Here is a 22,319-nt window from a genome sequence, read left to right as displayed (position 1 = left end):
TAAATATTAAACAATAGAAGAAAAAGATTCTTATAAGGAAGATGCCAGATTTACTGGGCTGAATTAATACCTGGCATTTTTTGAAGTTCTTAAATAAAAAATAAAAATCAATAATTAATAAGAAATGTATTTAGGCATACAGCTACAGAATTATATATGAAATATGTGTACACACAGATGTGAATATCAAAGACATATGATTGCATGTATGTAAATATAGATGACATGTTTTCATTGACTACAAAAATGGTTCTACTGATGGGTATATTACTGTTACCAATTATATAGTTGTTTTGCAATAATATTTTGTTCCAATAGTTTATTTTTAAAATTATACACTCATACTTCTATGTATTGTCCTTATTTTAATCAGACATATTTATATAATAACATTCTGGAATTGCCTCTTAGAATTAGTTCACAGAACATACCAAAGTTAACTATGAGAACTTAAATATGAAAAATTTACCTAACAATTTGAAGCAGTAGTCAATCAGATGACAAAAATATATCACTCCAGTGAATCATCCCAAGAAAAGATTAAATTTAATCTGGGCAAATTAATGAAATTAAAATATTATTTTGTTCAAACTAATAGTCATTTCTGAGCTAGTCATCAGGCAAATATTATTAAATATTTACATCATATTAGTATTACACTTAGTATCAGAGATAGAAAGGTAAATATAGTCTCCCTCCCCTAACCACAAAGACTTCATTCCTATTCAAGATCAAGTACAGATTATATTGTGTTTCTATATTCAATTTTTATACATTCTTGGAAATAACTTATTTTTAAACAACTATAGAATTTTTCATCATGGGAGTTTACGTTATTTTTTTTGTAACATGCACTTGATTAACGTACAAAATTTTAGCTTTTCTTAAATTTTGTAGAGAAATGTCAATTTTTGGCTCTCATTATAACACAATGATTTAGATGTGACAGCAGAAGAGGCAATATGGAACAAAATAAAATTGGTTAATATATACAAAGATGAATATTTTTAATCAATGGGCTGTGATGAAATGCAGAGTAAAATATTAGCTGCATGAACTAATAGAGAATAATAAGAGGAATTAGTATGAAAATAAGATTGATACTGTAATGAAAATTTAGTTTTTGTATGTGGTGAGGAGAGGCATGATGAGAAGAGCATAGTTAGGAAAGCGTTCAAAAATGAGACCTTAGGCTTTTACATGAAAGGTTTTTTCCCATGATTTTCATTTGTTCTTGGAAATAATCCTAGGAATCTCTCAAAACATATTTTAAAAATACTTAAGTATTTTAACCTAAATGAGGCTTTTTCTAGAATGAAAAACGTTGATATAATAATAGTGGAATTCATTTTGTATTCATGAAATATAAACTTATGTGGTCATTTTCAAAATTTTATTTTCATTATTGACCTAAAAATTAACCAGGAAGAAATAGATCAACACAGTGAATCAGTTTCATAATAAAAAACAACTGCTTTTAAATTTTCAATCAACAAACATTTTATTAAGCCTCCACTATGAATTAATCAAGAACATAGTATCTACACATCATCTAAAGTAATATATTACTATCTTAACATTCTCTTATCCCAGGTTAGAGGATGAATATCTCAAGAGATTAGCTGAAATCTTTGTCTATATCAGCCCCTCTACAGAGATGTAGACTAAGCATGGGGAAATGCTTATGGAGGAGAGCCTAGAGAGATTGGGTTACATGTTAGGTAAAATCCAAGGGAGAGAGCAGAGGTGAAAAATTCAAAATGTAGAATTCAAGATCCAGTTATAGGTGAGGGTTATTGAGAGGAAAGTAAACAGCAGGGACTCAGGAGCAAAAAGAGGGCAAGAAGAGGAATTCTCCCTGGAGGAGCTGTCTGCACACAATGCCTATATCAAAATGTTATTCCCAGAGCTTGCTATTTATGCTCAGCTTGTTAAAGGGAAATAGAAGTGAAAAGAACTTTTTTTTAACTGTTTCCCTACTGAATGAATAGTAATTGATATTTTGTCACTCTATCAGAACCAGAGAAAATTGTATCATTTGGACAAGAATTTATATGACTTTCAGGTGACATCTTGTTATTTTTAAACTAGGATATTTTATAGTTTGTAATTAACATAGTGTTAAAACTAGAATAATTTTCTATCCTTTTTTGGCTACTCATCTGCTTATTTGTAAAATATTTGTGGAATAGCTATTTCAGTGTTACACTGCCACAACAAAGGTGTAAAATATATACCATTGGCTTAGCAGTCAGCAGTGGGTGTTGAGGAAATAGATATCATGTACTAGAAATGTAAAGATCTATTTTAGGCAGTGGCAGAGCATTTGGTAAAGCATTTGACTTTGAGGGCTTATCATGAGCGTATTGAGCTTTTAATTCTAGAGAAAGTGGCTTAAAAAGCCAGAAAGTGAAGTGCAGAACTGTTGCCTGCCTTTAGAAATATATAACAATAGATTTGCCATTACAAATATACTACAATATAGACACATATTACACAAAAAGTGTTCAAGCAAGATTTGGCTGGTTTTCAAGCAGATATCAAAGGGAAGAGAGTTTAGACATAACAGCATTCTGTAACTGGAACAGCCAACTTCTGGATACAAATATTATTATTAAAAAAGATTGAAAAAGGATTAGAGAACAAGGGCCTCAAAGTTATGAGATAATAGTGAGGTTAAGGGTGCCATCTTTCCACAAAATTCTCATGTTTCATATGGCCTCAGGGTAGCCACCAGTAATTTGAGAGAGGAAAAATGGTGATGAAGAAAAAATAAATAAAACCTATTCTAGAACTATGTTTAGAAAATAAAAGTCAAAACTTTGATTACAGTTAGTGACATATAAAACTCAAGGAAAGCAAAAAGACCACAGTCTTACTAAATTATTGTGGGAATTATATTGCCAAATCATCACAAGCCAGAATTAAAAGCAACTTTGAGCCTTAACACAGGCTCATTGTGTCTCCTTCTACTTTCTTTGCTCCTGAAATACCATGCTCACTTTATTGCCTCTTACTTCCCTGGCCTCTGCCTTCTACATCCTTCTCCACTGCTTCTTCCTGACCTCCATGGTCTCTGTATCTGGAATGCCCATACCTCAGTCCTCAGATATTTTCTTTCTCAGTCCCACTGTCTTCTCATCCAACACCATGGTTTAACATTGCTTCTTTCTCCCCTCAACTCCATGTTTGTGTATCCAAATACTCACTTGACATTGCTACTTCTGTGCCTAATGGGCTTTAAAAATTAACATGACCAAACCAAACTCCTTATTTCGACCTCCATCCCAACATGATCATTCTCTATCTTCTTCATCCAGAAAAATATAACTAGAATTTTTTTCAGTTTTTCATGACAGTAAAACCTAGAATTTTCCTTGACTCATGTCTTTTTTTCCTACCTTAAATACAAACTCTCAGGAGTGGCACATAAACCTAAGGAAAGATTTATTTCAATCAGAAAAATACAAAATCAAACCATAAGACAGCTTTTTACCCCAAAGAATTTTCAAAAATTAAGATCCCTGGAAAATATTGTGTTGAATATGTCCAATATGAAGACATTGTCAATTATAAATTATTCATTATACATTGTTGGTGGTATTGTAAAGTGGTATAACCACTTGGGAAAACAATTTGGATTATGTGAATGTGAGTAAATTTCAACAGTTGCATTTTCTGTATACACTGAAACAGCCCTTCTTCTCCAGAATCTTAGAGAATCTCTTGTACTCTGTACCAGAAAATATATACAAGTTTATTCATAGTCACATTATTTGTAATGGCAAAATTGAAAGCAATACAATTTTTTTTTCTTTTAGAAAATAAACCAGTACAGTGCATTATATTCATAAGTGAAGTGTAGTATATGCATAAGATTGGATAAAGATGAATGAAAATGGATCAACTAAAGCAATGTGCCACAACATGGATGACTCTTAGAAACATTATGTGGAGTCAAAAAACAAGTCTCCAAAAACTATAACAGTATGATATATATTTTATGAAACTTACAAATAAGCAAAATTAAACTTTATGTTGTTTAGGGATATATGCATGTATGATTGAACTATATGTCTGGAAAAAGTTTAGAAAATTATGGCCATAATGTGGAAATGCTTGTTACTGGTGAGAAATCAGAGTAAGGCCAGGGATGGATAGAAAGAAACAAATATTGTCACTGTCTTTGTTAAGTTGTAGGCTTATTGGTGTTCATGCTAATATAATGCGTCATAATCTGTATGTTACATAGTTACATATTTATATATAAAATATATTTTTTAAAAGAGCATAAAGTGAACATAGGAAATTCATGAGGAAATATGAATTGACACATCAAACAATACCAGTATAACAATAGATCTTTTGTGGCAGTGGGTTGTATTAATATTATCTTTCTTTTTACTTGAATATTTTCCAGTGATCACATCTCACCCCAGAATATTTGACTTTTGTAATTAGAAATCACTATTTTTTAAAATGGATGAAATGAGGTTGCTCTGATTGGTTCATGCAGGTAAAAAAAAATACCACAAATATATTGGTAGCTTTCATGGCAAGTTTTGATATTCTATGCATTTTTTAGCCCTTCTATCCACCAAGAAAAGTGTCACATATACGGCAAGATTCTGAAACTTTATTTTTGAACAAATACCTCAAAGAAGCAAATCTTTAAAGAAATATACATATACTGTATTAATTTTTAATATATAGAAGTTTGAAGATAATATTTTTTTTTTTTTTCTTTTTGCGGTATGCGGGCCTCTCACTGTTGTGGCCTCCCCCGTTGCGGAGCACAGGCTCCGGACGCACAGGCCCAGCGGCCATGGCTCACGGGCCCAGCCGCTCCGCGGCATATGGGATCCTCCCAGACCGGGGCACGAACCCGTATCCCCTGCATCGGCAGGCGGACTCTCAACCACTTGCGCCACCAGGGAGGCCCGAAGATAATATTTTATTACCAGATCTTGCCACTGATTTTGTAATGTCCTTACATTTGGTATATGTGTATGTACAAATTTACGATCACTGATATTTTCTAAAATTAGTGTTTTAAAATCTGCATTTAGTTAGGAAGATTATTTAGAAAATAATTGTTTCTTGAATCCTTTAAATTAATTTTTTATCCTTCCAAACTTTGGTCCAAATAGCTATTATAATTTTTATAAAATCAATGTAAGTTAAGGATTTGTTAAATACCACTTTTTAATGTATATAGAGTTAACTTGTGATGCTTTTCTAAAAATACCAGTTATAGATACAATAAAAATGTCTTCTAAAAAGTACATGACCATGCACTTAATTATATATTTTTTATTTGATAAATTCAATCCTTTTTCTATGAGGGCTCAATATCTTCTAGGTATATTTAGAATATCAAATTGAAGCATCTATGAAAGATTAGTTCTCTTTGACACAATCATTTTTATGACACATATATACCTTTGGATGTATGTTATGTCATAAAAGCAAAAGGGTAATTTTTTAAAAAGTGGATCCTGATATAAATATGGGTCTTTTTCTTATACCCTTTAATTCTCTTGACCTTTTAGTTTAGATTTAGTAAAATTACGGAATAAAAAATGGTTAATAAAAGTTATCTGATTCTATAGTTGTCTAGTTTAAAGTAAATCTTATCCATCATTCAAAAATGGTATAACTGAAAAATAAAAATAAATGTAACCAATGATCTATGCTCTAACCTATTTAGATTCAAACTTCAGTCTCTTGGAAACCTAATTTTTTGATCTTGTGAAAGTTATTGATATTTCTGAAAATTTTCTCATCTGTATAATAGTATTGGGAAGAATATCTGAAATGATGTTATGAGAGTTGCATATAAATAGACTGATATAGCCTGTGTATTGAGAAGATGTTAGTTTTTAACAGATACAGTATATCTATAGATCCCCTTAGAATACATATATTAACAAATCTAAAAGAATTCAAAGAGAGCTAATCTGGGATGCCTAATCTAAAAGTTTTATTTAGGTTTTTAGGATGCTAAATGAAATTTTTAGTTATGAAAATCATTTATGTTTATTAGAACATCAAGTTGCTCTCTGTGAGATAAACAGGACTTTTGATATGCCATTTTACAGATGAGAAATGAATGTTTATGAAGAATGAATTACTTACACAAGAAATATTGCTAGTTACTGACATAACACCCTGTGTAATTTACTTTTAGGATATCAGTGCTGTTTTACTGAAAACAGGCGAACGGAAGTAAACTTTTCATAGTTTTGCTGTAAAAGATTGAATAAATATGATCCATAGAACAAAGTGGTTAAACTCGATGATGACATCTTATGTTTTATGTTTTGACCCGTGTTTTAATGATTTAATTTAGTCTGTTTCTTTACTAAAAGCCACCTCAATTCTTTTTGGCAACATGCCTAGTATAAACAACAAATGATTGTGTATACTCTTGAATCCTTGCCTTACTCAGATTTGAAAGAGTCTTTTATGTTGACAAAAAGTTCTAGAAACCCTGTCTGTCCTTGAGATCTATCCAGTCATTAATTTGAATGCTCCAAAGTGAAGAATGATATCTAAGGAGAAGAGTCATTAACTGCCTAAGGTGCATCAAAATTTTAATTGGCATTTTTTCTAATTCACTTGTATGCCCTATGGCAATGAAATACGTCTTAAGTAAACTGAAATTTGGGGGAGGAGAATACTAGCCACAATATAACAATTTTTCAAGCTCGTCCATAGAAAAAACCACTTCTATTCTCAATTTCTGTGTTTTGTGGAGTCTGTATTTTCTTTTTTCTTTAATTTTTAATTTATTTTTTTATACAGCATGTTCTTATTAGTCATCAGTTTTATTCACATCAGTGTATACATGTCAATCCCAATCGCCCAATTCATCACACACACACCCATCCCCTGCTGCTTTCCCCCCTTGGTGTCCATAAGTTTGTTGTCTACATCCGTATCTCAAATTCTGCCCTGCAAACCGGTTCATCTGTACCATATTTCTAGGTTCCACATATATGCATTAATATACGATATTTGTTTTTATCTTTCTGGCTTACTTCACTCTGTATGTTAGTCTCTAGATCCATCCACTTCTCAACAAATGACCCAATTGCATTCCTTTTTATGGCTGAGTAATATTCCATTGTATATATGTACCACATCTTCCTTATCCATTCGTCTGTCGATGGGCATTTAGGTTGCTTCCATCACCTGGCTCTTGTAAATAGTGCAGCTATCGGGGGGCATGTGTCTTTTTGAATTATGGTTTCCTCTGAGTATATGCCCAGTAGTGGGATTGCTGGGTCATATGATAATTCTAGTTTTTGTTTTTTAAGGAACCTCCATACTGCTCTCCATAGTGGCTGTATCAACTTGCATTCCCACCAACAGTGCAAGAGGGTTCCCTTTTCTCCACACCCTCTCCAGCATTTGTTGTTTGTAGATTTCCTGATGATGCCCATTCTAATTGGTGTGAAGTCATACCTCATTGTAGTTTAGATTTGCATTTCTCTAATAATTAGTGATGTTGAGCATCCTTTCATATTTTTGTTGGCAATCTGTATATCTTCTTTGAAGAAATGTCTATTTAGGTCTTCTGCCCATTTTCGGATTGGGTTGTTTGTTTCTTTAATATTGAGCTGCATGAGCTGCTTTTAAATTTTGGAGATTAATCCTTTTTCAGTTGCTTCATTGGCAAATATTTTCCCCAATTCAGAAGGTTGTCTTTTCATCTTGTTTATGGTTTCCTTTGCTGTGCAAAAGGTTTTAAGTTTCATTAGGTCCCATTTGTTTACTTTTGTTTTTATTTCCATTTCTCTAGGAGGTGGGTCATAAAAGATCTTGCTGTGATTTATGTCACAGAGTGTTCTGCCTATGTTTTCCGCTAAGAGGTTTTTTAGTGTCTGGACTTACATTTAGGTCTTTAATCCATTTTGAGTTTATTTTTGTATATGGTGTTAGGGAGTGCTCTAACTTCATTCTTTTACATGTAGATGTCCAGTTTTCCCAGCACCACTTATTGAAGACACTGTCTTTTCTCCATTGGATATCCTTGCCTCCTTTATCAAAGATAAGGTGACCATATGTGTGTGGGTTTATCTCTGGGCTTTCTATCCTGTTTCATTGATCTATATTTCTGTTTTTGTGCCAGTACCATACTGTCTTGATTACTCTAGATTTGTAGTATAGTCTGAAGTCAAGGATTCTGATTTCTCCAGCTCTGTTTTTCTTTCTCAGCTTGCTTTGGCTATTCGGGGTCTTCTGTGTTTCCATACAAATTGTGAAACTTTTTGTTCTAGTTCTGTGAAAAATGCCATTGGTAGTTTCATAGGGATTGCATTGAATCTGTAGATTGCTTTGGGTAGTATATTCATTTTCACAATGTTGATTCTTCCCATCCAAGAACATGGTATATCGCTCCATCTGTTTGTATCCTCTTTATTTCTTTCAACAGTGTCTTATAGCTTTCTGTATAGAGGGCTTTTATCTCCTTATGTAGGTTTATTCCTAGGTATTTTATTATTTTTGTTGCAATGGTAAATGGGAGTGTTTCCTGAATTTCTCTTTCAGACTTTTCATCAAAAGTGTATAGGAATGCAAGAGATTTCTGTGCATTAATTTGGTATCCTGCTACTTTACCAAATTCATTGATTAGCTCTAGTAGTTTTCTAGTAGAGTCTTTAGGATTCCCTATGTATAGTATCATGTCATCTGCAAACAGCGACAGCTTTAGTTCTTCTTTACTGATTTGGATTCCTTTTATTTATCTTTCTTCTTCAATTGCTGTGGCTAAAAGTTCCAAAACTATGTTGAATAATAGCAGTGAGAGTGGGCAACCTTGTCTTGTTCCTGATCTTCCTGGAAATGGTTTCAGTTTTTCACCATTGAGAATGATGTTGTCTGTGAGTTTGTCATATATAGCCCTTATTATGTTGAGGTAAGTTCCCTCTATGCCTACTTTCTGGAGGGTTTTTATCATAAATGAGTGTTGAATTTTGTCAAAAGCTTTTTCTGCATCTATTGAGATGATCATATGGCTTTTATGCTTCAGTTTGTTAATATGGCATATCACATTGATTGATTTGCATATGTTGAAGAATCCTTGCATTCCTGGGATAAAACACTCTTGATCATGGTGTATGATCCTTTTAATGTGCTGTTGGATTCTGTTTCCTAGTATTTTGTTCAGGATTTTTGCATGTATGTTCATCAGTGTTATTGGCCTGTAGTTTTCTTTCTCTGTGACATCCTTGTCTGGTTTTGGTATCAGGGTGATGGTGGTCTCAGGATGAGTTTGGAAGTGTTCCTTCCTCTGGAATTTTTTGGAACAGTTTGAGAAGGATAGGTGTTAGCTCTTCTCTAAATGTTTGATTGAATTTGCCTGTGAAGCCATCTGGTCCTGTGCTTTTGTTTGTTGGAAGATTTTTAATCACAGTTTCTATTTCAGTGCTTGTGATTCGTCTGTTTGTATTTTCTATTTCTTCCTGATTCAGTCTCAGAAGGTTGTACTTTTCTAAGAATGTGTCCATTTCTTCCAGGTTGTCCATTTTATTGGTGTATAGTTGCTTGTAGTAATCTCTCATGATCCTTTGTATTTCTGCAGTGTCAGTTGTTACTTCTCCTTTCTCATTTATAATTCTATTGATTTGAGTGTTCTCTTGATGAGTCTGGCAAATGGTTTATCAATTTTGTTTATCTTCTTAAAAAACCAGCTGTTAGTTTTACTGATATTTGCTATTGTTTCCTTCATTTTTTTTCTTTTATTTCTGATCTGATCCTTATGATTTCTTTCCTTCTGCTAACTTTGGGTTTTGTTTTGTTTTTTCTTCTTTCTTTGATCGCTTTAGGTTTAATGTTAGGTTGTTTATTTGAGATGTTTCTTGTTTCCTGAGGTAGGGTTATATTGCTATAAACTTCCCTATTAGAACTGCTTTTGCAGTTCCCATCCCATAGGTTTTGGGTCATCCTGTTTTCATTGGCATTTGTTTCTAGGTATTTTTTTGATTTCCTCTTTGATTTCTTCAGTGATCTCTTGGTTATTAAGTAGTGTATTGTTTAGCCTCCATGTGTTTGTTTTTTTTACAGAGTTTTTTCCTATAATTGATATCTACTCTCATAGCCTTGTTGTCAGAAAGGATACTTGACACGATTTCAATTTTCTTAAATTTACCAACGCTTGATTTGTGACCCAAGATATAATCTAATCTGGAGAATGTTCCATGTGCACTTGAGAAGAAAGTGTATTCTGTTGTTTTTGGATGGAATGTCCTATAAATATCAATTAAGTCCGTCTTGTTTAATGTATCATTTAAAGCTTGTGTTTCCTTATTTATTTTCATTTTGGATGATCTGTCCATTTGTGAAAGTGAGGTGTTAAAGTCCCCTACTATGAATTAGTAGGGGACTATAAAGTCCCCTAGTATAAAGTCCCCTACTATCAATTTCCCCTTTTATGCCTGTTAGCATTTGCCTTATGTATTGAGGTGCTCCTATGTTGGATGTATAAATATTTACAATTGTTATATCTTCTTCGATTGATCCCTTGATCATTATGTAGTGTCCTTCTTTGTCTCCTGTAATAGTCTTTATTTTAAAATCTATTTTGTCTGATATGAGAATTGCTACTCCAGCTTTCTTTTGATTTCCATTTCCATGGAATATCTTTTTCCATCCCCTCACTTTCAGTTTGTATGTGTCCCTAGGTCTGAAGTGAGTCTCTTGTAGACAGCATATATGTGGGTCTTGTTTTTGTATCCATTCAGCCAGTCTGTGTCTTTTGGTTGATGCATTTAATCCATTTACATTTAAGGTAGTTATCAATATGTATGTTCCTATTACCATTTTCTTAATTGTTTTGGGTTTGTTATTTTTGGTCTCTTCCTTCTCTTGTGTTTCCTGCCTAGAGACGTTCCTTTAGCATTTGTTGTAAAACTGGTTTGGTGGTGCTGAATTCTCTTAGCTTTTGTTTGTCTATTAAATTTTTTATTTCTCCGTCAAATCTGAATGAGATCCTTGCTGGGTAGAGTAATCTTGGTTGTAGTTTTTTCCCTTTCATCACTTTAAATATGTCCTGCCACTCCCTTCTGGCTTGCAGAGTTTCTGCTGAAAGTTCAGCTGTTAACCTTATGGGGATTCCCTTGTATGTTATTTGTTGTTTTTCCCTTGCTGCTTTTAATATTTTTTCCTTGTATTTAATTTTTGATAGTTTGATTAATATGTGCCTTGACATGTTTCTCATTGGATTTATCCTGTGTGGGACTCTCTGCACTTCCTGGACTTAACTATTTCCTTTCCCATATTAGGGAAGTTTTCAACTATAATCTCTTCAAATATTTTCTCAGTCCCTTTGTTTTTCTCTTTTTCTTCTGGGACCCCTATAATTCGAATGTTGGTGTGTTTAATGTTGTACCAGATGTCTCTGAGACTCTCTTCAATTCTTTTCATTCTTTTTTCTTTATTCTGCTCTGCAGTAGTTACTTCCACTATTTTATCTTCATGGTCACTTATCCATTCTTCTGCCTCAGTTATTCTGCTATTGATTCCTTCTAGATAATTTTTAATTTCACTTATTGTGTTGTTCATCATTGTTTGTTTGCTCTTTAGTTTTCTTAGGTCCTTATTAAACGTTTCTTGTATTTTCTCCATTGTATTTTCAAGATTTTGGATCATTTTTACTATCATTACTCTGAATACTTTTTCAGCTAGACTGCCTATTTCCTCTTCATTTGTTTGGTCTGGTTGGTTTTTGCCTTGCTCCTTCATCTGCTCTGTTTTTCTCTGTCTTCTCATTTTGCTTAACTTACTATGTTTGGGGTCTCCTTTTCGCAGGCTACAGATTCATAGTTTCCATTGTTTTTGGTGTCTGCCCCCAGTGCCTAAGGTTGGTTCAGTGGGTTGTGTAGGCTTCCTGGTCTAGGTGACTGGTGCCTGTGTTCTGGTTGATGAGGCTGGATCTTGTCTTTCTGGTGTTCAGGACCGTGTCTGATGGTGTGTTTTGGGGTGTCTGTGACCTTATTATGATTTTAGGCAGCCTCTCTGCTAATGGGTGGAGTTGTGTTCCTGTCTTGCTAGTTGTTTGGCATAGTATGTCCAGCACTGTAGCTTTCTGGTCATTGAGTGGAGCTGGGTCTTAGCATTGAGATGGAGATCTCTGGGAGAGCTTTTGCTGTTTGATATTATGTGGAGCCAGGAGGTCTCTGGTGGACCAATATCCTAAACTCAGCTCTCCCACTTCAGAGGCACAAGAGCGCCAAGACCTGACAAATTACCTGAGCACCAAGACCCTGTCAGCCACATGGAAAAAGAGAAAAAGGAGAAAAAATATATATCATTGCTCCCAAAGTGCACCGCTTCAATTTTGGGATGATTCGTTTTCTCTTCAGGTATTCCACAGATGCACGGTACCTCAAGTTGATTATGGAGATTTCATGCACTGCTCCTGAGGCTGCTGGGAGGGATTTCCCTTTCTCTTCTTTGATCACACATCTCCTGGCATTCAGCTTTGGATGTGGCCCCGCCTCTGCGTGTAGGTCGCCCTAGGGTGTCTGTTCCCACCCTGACAGGATGGGTTTAAAGTAGCAGCTGGTTAGGGGGCTCTGGTTCACTCAGGCCAGGAGAGGAAGAGGGGGTACGGAATGCGGGCAGGCCTGCGGTGGCCGAGGCCAGAGAGACATTGCAACAACCTGAGACCCGCCTTGTTCTCCTGGGGAAGTTGCCCCTGGATCACGGGACCCTGGCAGTGGTGGGCTGCACAGGCTCCCGGGAGGGGAGGTGTGGATAGTGACCTGTGCTTGCACACAGGCTTCTTGGTGGCTGTAGCAGCAGCCTTAGCATTTCAGGCCCGTCTCTGGGGTCCGTGCTGGTAGCCGCAGCTTGCACCCATCTTTGGAGCTTGGTTAGGCGGTGCTCTGAATCTCCTCTCCTCGCGCACAGTGAAACAATGATCTCTTGCCTCTTAGGCACTTCCAGACTTTTTCCCGGACTCCCTCCCAGCTAACTATGGTGCACTAGCCCCCTTCAATCTGTGTTCATGCAGCCAACCCCAGTCCTCTCCCGGGATCTGACCCCCGAAGCTGGAACCTCAGCTCCCAGCCCCCACCCGTCCTAGTGGGTGAGCAGACAAGCCTCTCGGGCTGGTGTGTGCCTGAGGGCACCGATCCTCTGTGCCGTAATCTCTCCGTTTTGCCCTCCGCACCCCTGTTGCTGTGCTCTCCTCCGCGGCTCCGAAGCTTCCCCCCCCGCCACCCGCAGTCTCCGACAGCGAAGGGGCTTCCTAGTGTGTGGAAACCTTTCCTCCTTCACGGCTCCCTCCCAGTGGTGCAGGTCCCATCCCTATTCTTTTGTCTCTGTTTTTTCTTTTTTCTTTTGCCCTATTCAGGTACATGGGGAGTTTCTTGCCTGTTGGGAAGTCTGAGGTCTTCTACCAGAGTTCAGTGGTTGTTCTGTAGGAGTTGTTCCACATGTAGATGTATTTCTGATGTATTTGTGGGGAGGAAGGTGATCTCTACGTCTTTTCCATCATCTTGAAGGTCTCTCTGTACTTAATTTAAATTACAAAGAAATAACTTATCTAGAAAATTAATTATTCTTAAAACTAACTTTTTTTTAGTAGTAAAATATGTGAATAAAATATTTTGATGCTGTGATATATTCTGTCATTTGACTGATACTCTGCCTTCTCCATGCCACTTTTCATGATTGAGGTTAGAATGAAATGCTCTTTTTCCAGAACACTTTTCACCTAGGAATGGTAATATGAAGCTGTTATCTGAATTAATGTTAATTCTCATATCTGCATTAATTATGAAAGGAAAAAACCAATATATTTTATAATAGGAGAATAATTTAATGAACCATGTTTATAGTAAGATAAGTATCCACTAAATTTGATACTTATAATAATTCTAATCACATGTGAAATATGTATATATTATTGCAAGGAGATTAAATATGAACATAAAATAGCATGTATAGTATGGTCCTAAATATACAAATATATGTGTCTCTGCTTCATGAGATTGAGTGATCTTTTTGTTTCTTTTTACCTTTTGCTATAACTTTCCTGTTAAGAAAATACAGTATTAGCATAAAAAAGTAAGCAAAGCTTACAATTCCTGTTTTTACATCAAGTAGACCAAGTTTGTTTTAAGCTAAAGATATAACTCTAAAGGAGTTCTCTAATGGTGCATTGCTGTAGGTATCAAATTCAGCCACCAGTATCAGTTTTTATTTAATAAATTTAAAAACTTAGAGGAAAACAAGCAGAATCTTCAATAATTGGAGTTATAGAAAATAGTTTAAAAATAGGAAATTGTGATTACCAAACCCAATATACCTCTTATACAAGCAAGTATAAGACCTACAAATCATCTTTTCTGTTATTACAATGCAAGTATAGCAAGCTGATTTTAAAAAGTCTATTGGAGTTCACAGAAAGTAACAAAACATGATTATCAATTTCTGAAAGATAGAGAATAGCAGACATACCATAAGGACATATATTAAGTGAGGATGTGAGAGAAACAAAAAGCAAGAAAGCAGTGAGACAAAGAGACAAACACAAAAATAAATCAAACTGCCAGGAGCTGATTAGACTTCTAATCAAACAGCAGACTGTCTACAAACACAGTCTGGAAGGAGCTGTAGGTTATACACTGGATTTTTTCCCCCAGTCTTGCTAATTAAAATCAGCTCTATAATATTAACAACAGTATTTCTTTAGGCATAAAGACCAAAAGATATATTATACATCAACAATGACCAACATGCTATAGAGAACATATTAGAACTGAGTTCATAAAACAAATACCAAGAATAAACTTATAATTTATATTTCTGTTTATATCTTTATATGTTCTACTATACAGTTTAAAAAATTTGTTTTTATCTCATTCATTAAATTTTGCCTAATATTACTAAGAAAAAATAGGCTTTAATCAATAAATAAACCATGGAGATATATATATTCTATATATAATTTGTTTTGTAATTAATCAATTAATTAATTGATTGATTGATTGATTACAAGCATAAGCTCAGAACTCAGACAAATCTGGGTTGCAGTAATGATCCTGCCTCTGGTTACTTTTAACAGTGTTAACCTTGGGCAAGTAATACAAGTCTCATTTTCCAAGCTGTAAAATGATGATGATAATAGTAGGAATCTTTTTACATTGTTTGAACAGGGGAGAAGTTAAATATAACAAATACAATATACAGTGTGTAATCCTTATGTACGCTCTGTAAATTAAATGTTGTTATCCTCTATTTACAGATTAGGAAAGAAAGAATGAGAACAATAAATTTATTTTCCCCATCTTACCATCTTTTAACTAACCAGAGGCCACAATTGCTTAAAAAAAAAAAGAAGGGGTGTAAAATAAAAATATTTTCTCATTTTTGAGAGGATCTAGACAGAATAGATCCTTGTACAAACAATACTATCAATGAATTGATAGAAACTACCAGATAACATTTGGAGAGCTTTATTTTTTTCCTTCATATTTATACCAACTATATATCATACATTGTTGATGTAAAAGAAATATGCAAAATTCTTTGTGCTTTTAGTTTTATATACATCAATTTAGCTGACTTGAAAGTCTAAGAAGCATCTTCCGTTTTCTTTCATGGCCTGATTGGATGTGTACAGGTGAAGGCAGACACCCACACCACACCTACATACACCCACTAGTGCAGGCAAGCACACACACACATGACATGCAGTGCTGCATGTTTTCTGTCTTGACTTAGTGCTGTATCATTAACAAAAGACATGGAACATTTAATGATACTAGCAATGATGATGAAATAGCACCATCGACGTGTCTGTCATACTGTATATCTTTGAAATGAATCGATATTAATAATTAAACAGAGTAAAAGGAAGTAGAAAATGAAGTTAGAAATCCTCAGTAAATAAATGTAGAGCAAAAAAAAAAAAAAAAGAAAAAAGAAAAATAGAACCTCACCTGTAATCAATCTAGTGACCTTTTCTTTGTACAGATATGTGGTTGGAAACAACCCAGACATTTTTAAGTGTTGTTCTAACTGCAAACAGTTGAAATGTATACTAAAAGGATTTTATATTCATGCAGCAGTTTCAGTATTTTCTTTATTACTAATTCTTCCAGTTTAAACACAAACAGATGGTGTGGATTGCTCAAACAGCCAATGAACAACAAACCTAACCCTATAATGCAGGTCTTATCTCCTGGTCCAACATCTTTCCCACTATATTATATGTTTTCTTACTAAAAGTGGAAGATAATATGTATCAAATATTTATTTAAAATGGGAAAAATCAATGCAAAAGAATATGGAAGACTGGTGAATGTATAAAAACTTAATGTTGATAATCTGATTCCTGTAGATCAGGAAGGCAAGTACATAGTAACAACTACTAGAAAAAGTAACAGTATCACAGAATCATAACTCAAACGTAGTCAAGTATGTAAGGGTCTTTAATTCTTACAAATTATCTGCTTAGAATATTTTGAATTAGAATTAAATAAAAAAACACTATACTACAGTTAAGGAAAAATATGCATACATTGGTGAAAATCTAGGACTAAATGAAATATGCAGTGTCTGGCATTTTAAATTTGTTGGTTGAATTAGAGTTCATTTATGTTTAAAAACAGTTTTTGATAAGACAGTAAAAATTATCACCATATGTTTAGATATTCTATTTTCTAACAAGAAATTCTAAAGAAACACTTATAAACAATCAGTGTGCCAGCTACTTTTCATATCTGTTTTATCAACTAACTTAAAAGTAAATAATTTCATTTGTGTGGAGAGAAACATGAATGTCTCAGTTGATGATATGAAGGTCTACTTTTCAGATATTTAGACTTTATAAACCATACACATTATCTAAAATTAATGTATTCTGCTATCATATAAATATTGATTTTAAGTATTTTGCATATCGTTGTATATTAAAATTGGGTACATACCGCTGAAAGACACATTACATGTTAATCTTTCACTTTACTCAGAGTTATGCCCATAAAGAATGAAGCCCTGAGGTAAGAATTTTAAAAATCAAAATACCTTTAACCACTCTAAAGAGGTACAATTCAATTTAAATTCACTTTTTGCAGAGATAATATTAATATGCTAGTGTTGTGAAGTCAGACATATGGAGTTAATTTGTTCGTGGAATAATATATTTCCAAATGAATAATAATTGGGTGGCAAATATGACTTTATTATATAATTGCACCACAAATGTTAAGCATCCTTTGTAAAATAAACTACTTTTACCCAATAAATATTTCCCTCCATTTTTCCATTCAAAATACACTAACCTTGTCCTAAAGTTTGTAGGATGAGGATGTCCATCATATAAGGATAAGTAGTCGTATTCTTCTTCTAGAGCAAACGACTGAAAAACAATTTGTATTCTATTTCGTTCTTCTGCTATTATTACCCATGTACAGTTTGCACCATTTGGATATCCATATGGAAAACCAGGGCTTTCTATAGTGCCATTAAGTCCTTTTAAAGTTCCACCACATGTATAAATAAATCCTGTAACAAAAGACAAATAAACAGACATTAATATTACATAAAATAAGAACAATCCAGAAGACATATTATTTGGAAAAAACCTTTTGTTTTTCCAAGACCTGTGTTACAATAATTTTGTAAATGACAATTTAAGAGCTAGGTAAATTATCTATTTTTTTTTAAACAGGTAAAACATCAGTATCAAAATACTAGAAGATGTGTCATTTATCATACATCTTGTGCTTAGTAATTATAAACCAGTTGATGAAATAAAATCCTCTACACTTCTGATTCATTATACATTACATGATCCAACATGCAAACACAATCCTAGAAGTACTTCCAATCTAATTGGTATCTTCCCTGAAGTAGTTTCCAATCTAATTGTGGGCACTCATAAACAACATTTTGACTTTAATAATGTTAGGATGCATTTTGGGTCTTAAAAAATTAACTCCAGTTTTTCTTAGTAAATCATGCTAACTGTTTTGTGTATGCAAATCTCTACCATGTGGCCAATGTGCCTTAGGAAAATCTGTCCCACTCTGATTTTATCAGAGGGATAAAAGGCTCAGACCTAAAAAACAAAACAAAACAAAACCTATGTAATTGCTCTTTGACCAGAGCACAGTCCTAAACTAGCCATATCAGAGTGATATCTAAGGTTGGGGAGAAAAACTGAACCCTGGACAACTGACAGCAGCCATCTTAAAAACTTCCCTACTAGTTCTATGGAAGGTCTAAATTATTGAGAGCTTGACTCTTGGAGATACCTAGAAAACACAGCATGTTTCTTGAAGAATTTTTTATAAGTATATAATATTCTGTAGTCATATTGGGTAATGTGAAACCCTAAAATTTATAAAATGGTCAGAGAAGATGGTCCCCAACATGTACCTAGACTAGTAGGTACATTCAATTAAAGCTTGGATCTAGAGGCAGGCAGCCATGGTTTTGATACCGGAAAAGGTTTATCAAAAGTCCAGGCTTTCGTTCAAATTGTCCAAAAGAATTTGGTCAAAGAACACAAAACACCAAGGAAAGTATTTAAACACACACACGCTGAGGCTGGGGAGCAAAGAGAGCAAAGAAGCCGTTTATTGAGGCAAAAGTGAAAGTTACACATTCTAAGGAGAAGAGTGTGGGCATCCTCCTGAGTGAAGAGCTGCACTACAGGGTTGATGATCCCCCTTTTCGTTTTATTTTTAGCCCTTTGAGTGGGTGGAGGGTCTTTTTGATTACGGGTGGAATATTCATTGAGGGGAGGGTTGAGGTGTGGCCTGGATTGCACCAGGTTGCATCAGCTTCTCATCCTGCACATGCATTTGTCTCCTGAAGCTACTGTACATGCACTCTAAGAGCTGTTTTCCCTTAAATTTTTCCTTACTAGTTGAGCACCACACGTGGAAAGTCATACAGGGTCATTAGCAACCTGTGCGTTTTTATTTGCATATGCTCCCCAGTTTTCATGATCAGAGTTTCTTGTTCAGATGCTACAAAGTTTCTGTTTTAGGTGCCATTACTCCATGTGTCATAATCTTATTAAGTGCAAAACATGGAGGTCGCTTTGCCTAATGCCAATATGTGAGTAGGCTGTCCTTGGGCCTGGTCCTGTCTTTCCTGCCTCAATTTCAGAAGTTCTGATGAGAACGCTTCACCCAGATTTTATTTCCACATCTGTGTGTCCTACATGAAGCTTAAGTACCATGAAGCTGTCAGTGAGAGATACCAAGCTAATTTTGGGTGAGAGAATGCCATACTACCCAAAGTATCTTTGAAACAGGACGTAGAGATGCAGGAAATTTGGGGCTTCTCTCTCTGAGAAGAAATGAGTACAGTATATGTAATAAAGGTATGGATATTTTTTTAAAAGTGTAAGAAACCGTGCATCAAAGATGGGAAGCCAGAGTTGTAGATCATGGCAGATGGAGGCTAATTTGGGATGTTGTCCATTCATTCCACAAGAGCACCTTGCTTTTGCTAGGGGAGCCACTTCTCTATCAAACAGCTATATGCTTTGGAATAGCTGACTCTACTGACTAGTGGTGAGATGGTTGGCTCAGGGCTGGATTAATCCGTATAACCCTATCCTCCTAGCCGTATTTACTTCAGTAATATACTCTGATTATCTTTATATATGGGAAAGTCGTAAGCCTGGGTTATTCAGTATGTGATATGTGGCATATTTCTTGTGATCGTTTTGCCCTTTCAAAAACTTACCAAGAAGCTGGATAAGGTAGAAGTTTTTTTAAAAATCAAATTTGTGTGTATACTTATAGTTTTGCTCATGCATCAAAAATCAAATAGGGCATTTTATGATTTTCAAAAAAAAAAAAAAAGAGAGACAGAAAGGTCCCTTTTAAAATTGCTTCTTGCAAAGCAATTACTTTGAAGCCTTAGGTTAATTAGCTACCATCCATTTCTATTAGTTTTCTGCCTGAACAGCTTCCAATTTGAACTTCATAACTAAATGCAAGCATGAATCCCTTCAGCTACAATCTGATCTATGGGCTGTTTTATATAGTCTCAAGACCCATAACCCTGCTAGTTTTAGAAAAAGGACATATGTCCTAAAATAACAGGCTCAGCCTTGTCCACTAATTCTTCAAGGGCCTGCTGATTCATGCATTTCAATTCCTTTCCTTTTTTTTCTCCAAGTAAATTGGGAATTACCCCTATTTTTAAGCTTCTTCTCTGTGTTCTTCATTTGATTTTCATTTTTGTTTATATATGTTTGATTAAGCATCACAGTGTTAATAATAAAGTACATTTTTCCAACAGAAGGTTAATAATTTTCACACCCAAAAGATCAGAAGTAAATAGAAACTTTAAAAGCAAAACAAAATTTTCCTCATTTACTTATGCTTCACAAGGTTTGTCATTGTTATAAGCTTACTTTTCCAGGCCATTTCTAGGCATGCAGATAATATGTATATTTCTATGCATTAGATATATTTTTTTATAAAGAGTCAGTCATACTAAGCATATTTTCCTGAATTTTTTGTTTAACTTTGTAAAATATCACTGATATTTTTCTGGATCCACATATATATGTTTACTACGTTCCTTTTTTAATGACTACATAGTTAAATGGCATATAGTATGTCTGCATTATAATTTATTTGACATATCTCCTTTTGAGGGTTTCATTCTTTGTGGTTTCATGGGTGTAAAGAGCAACTTTGGATGTATATCCTTGTGCACTTGTGTGATATATCCTGCAGATGGAATTCCAGAAATGAGAGCACTAAATTTTTTTTTTTTTTTTTTTTTTTTTTTTTTTTTTTTGCTGTACGTGGGCCTCTCACTGTTGTGGCCTCTCCCGTTGCGGAGCATAGGCTCTGGGTGCGCAGGCTCAGAGGCCATGGCTCACAGGCCCAGCCACTCCGTGGCATGTGGGATCTTCCCGGACCGGGGCACGAACCTGTGTCCCCTTCATCGGCAGGCAGACTCTCAACCACTGCGCCACCAGGGAAGCCCCGAGAGTACTAAATTTTAAGAGACATATAGCCAAACTATCCTCAATAGAGTAAAAATTATTGCTGATTTCACAAGGTTATTAAGTGTTTACGACTTCCAACCCTGATTTTGGCAACACTAGATTTTTCATAAGGCAAATTTTGCAAGGCAAAAAAATATATATATTATGTTACTATTTTATTTTTGCATTTCTCTGATTAGTACTGGGATCAAATATTTTGTTATATGCTTTTCATTTATTTATCATTCTTTTTTTTGTAAATTGCCTTGTCATATCCTTCACATATTTTTTAATGGATACTTTACCTTTTCCTCTTTTTTTAGGATACAATTACTTAGGTTTCTGGTTTTTCATTGGTAATCCATATTTGCCATTCATATACTGTACATTTCTAAATGAAATGACTTTGCTTATTCATTGTTGTCATAAATTCACAACTCTTTACTGCTCTTTATAGTGCATGTGAAGCTTCTTCTCCTTTGATGATCTTTCTTCAATATTTGTTCATCTATTCATCACATATGTCATGCCTTAGGTATAAAATGGCTAAAAGAACATTATTTTAGCCTGTCTTCATGACAAACTACAACATGAGACAGCAAGGAAATATAGATTATTATTACAGAACGATTTCTATGATCAGGGTAAGCACACTGTGCTGTGTAAACAGGTGGAAGCAAAACTTAACCTAGATAGTTCGTTATGTGTTTATGGAAAACTGGTCTCAAAAATTGGTATTACAAATTTTCATAGATTCAGTCTTTGTTTCTGAATGCCTTATGTTGTATTTTTCACATCTTAACATTTAATGTCCACTTAGTCAATTTATTCTTGAAAACAATTAAAATTTCCATAATTTGGGTCATATTGTCAATAAGAATTTAGTTAACAATATAGATTTTTAGATTTTCTTTCTTTCTTCTCCCATGTCCATATTTTACCTGTCCTTCACAGTGCAGAACAATGCAATGACTATTTGTACAGCATTTTTTATGATATTTTAAATTTCTTCTGTTTTCTTTTGTGGTAAGTTCCATGCTAGAACAACATTCACACTAGTGCTTAATTTTTACTTTTTTTCACATTCGTGTTTATCTACTGTAGCAGCTTTTGTGCCCAATCATATCAAGATTTCTTTTTTTTTTCCACTATTAAGCTCACATTTTTATGACACACAACATTGTGTGATAAAAACTTAAGAACTCAGCAGTAGCAGTTACTTTTTATTGTGGTAAGAAACACATAATATGAAGTCTATCCTCTTACCAATTTTTGAGTGTACATTGTTAGATAGCAGATCTCTAAAGCTTTTTCATCTTGCTTGAATGAAATGCTA

General features: G+C 34.4%; 1 protein-coding gene across 3 annotated transcripts in view; it reads right to left on the bottom strand.

Moving 5' to 3' along the window:
• CSMD3 (CUB and Sushi multiple domains 3) overlaps positions 1-22,319 on the bottom strand; it is a gene marked incomplete at both ends in the record, with an annotated part of 1,109,686 nt that overhangs the window by 960,735 nt on the left and 126,632 nt on the right. For all 3 annotated transcript variants that reach the window (XM_082600704.1, XM_082600705.1, XM_082600706.1), the window contains one exon: positions 17,301-17,523. In XM_082600704.1, the coding sequence (XP_082456830.1) occupies positions 17,301-17,523 (223 nt within the window). The remainder of the gene's footprint in view (positions 1-17,300; positions 17,524-22,319) is intronic.

The sequence above is a fragment of the Mesoplodon mirus genome (assembly GCF_964341445.2).
Source record: "Mesoplodon mirus genome assembly, chromosome: 16".
Lineage (NCBI taxonomy): Eukaryota > Metazoa > Chordata > Mammalia > Artiodactyla > Ziphiidae > Mesoplodon > Mesoplodon mirus.
This window is presented reverse-complemented; position numbering and strand designations above follow the sequence as displayed.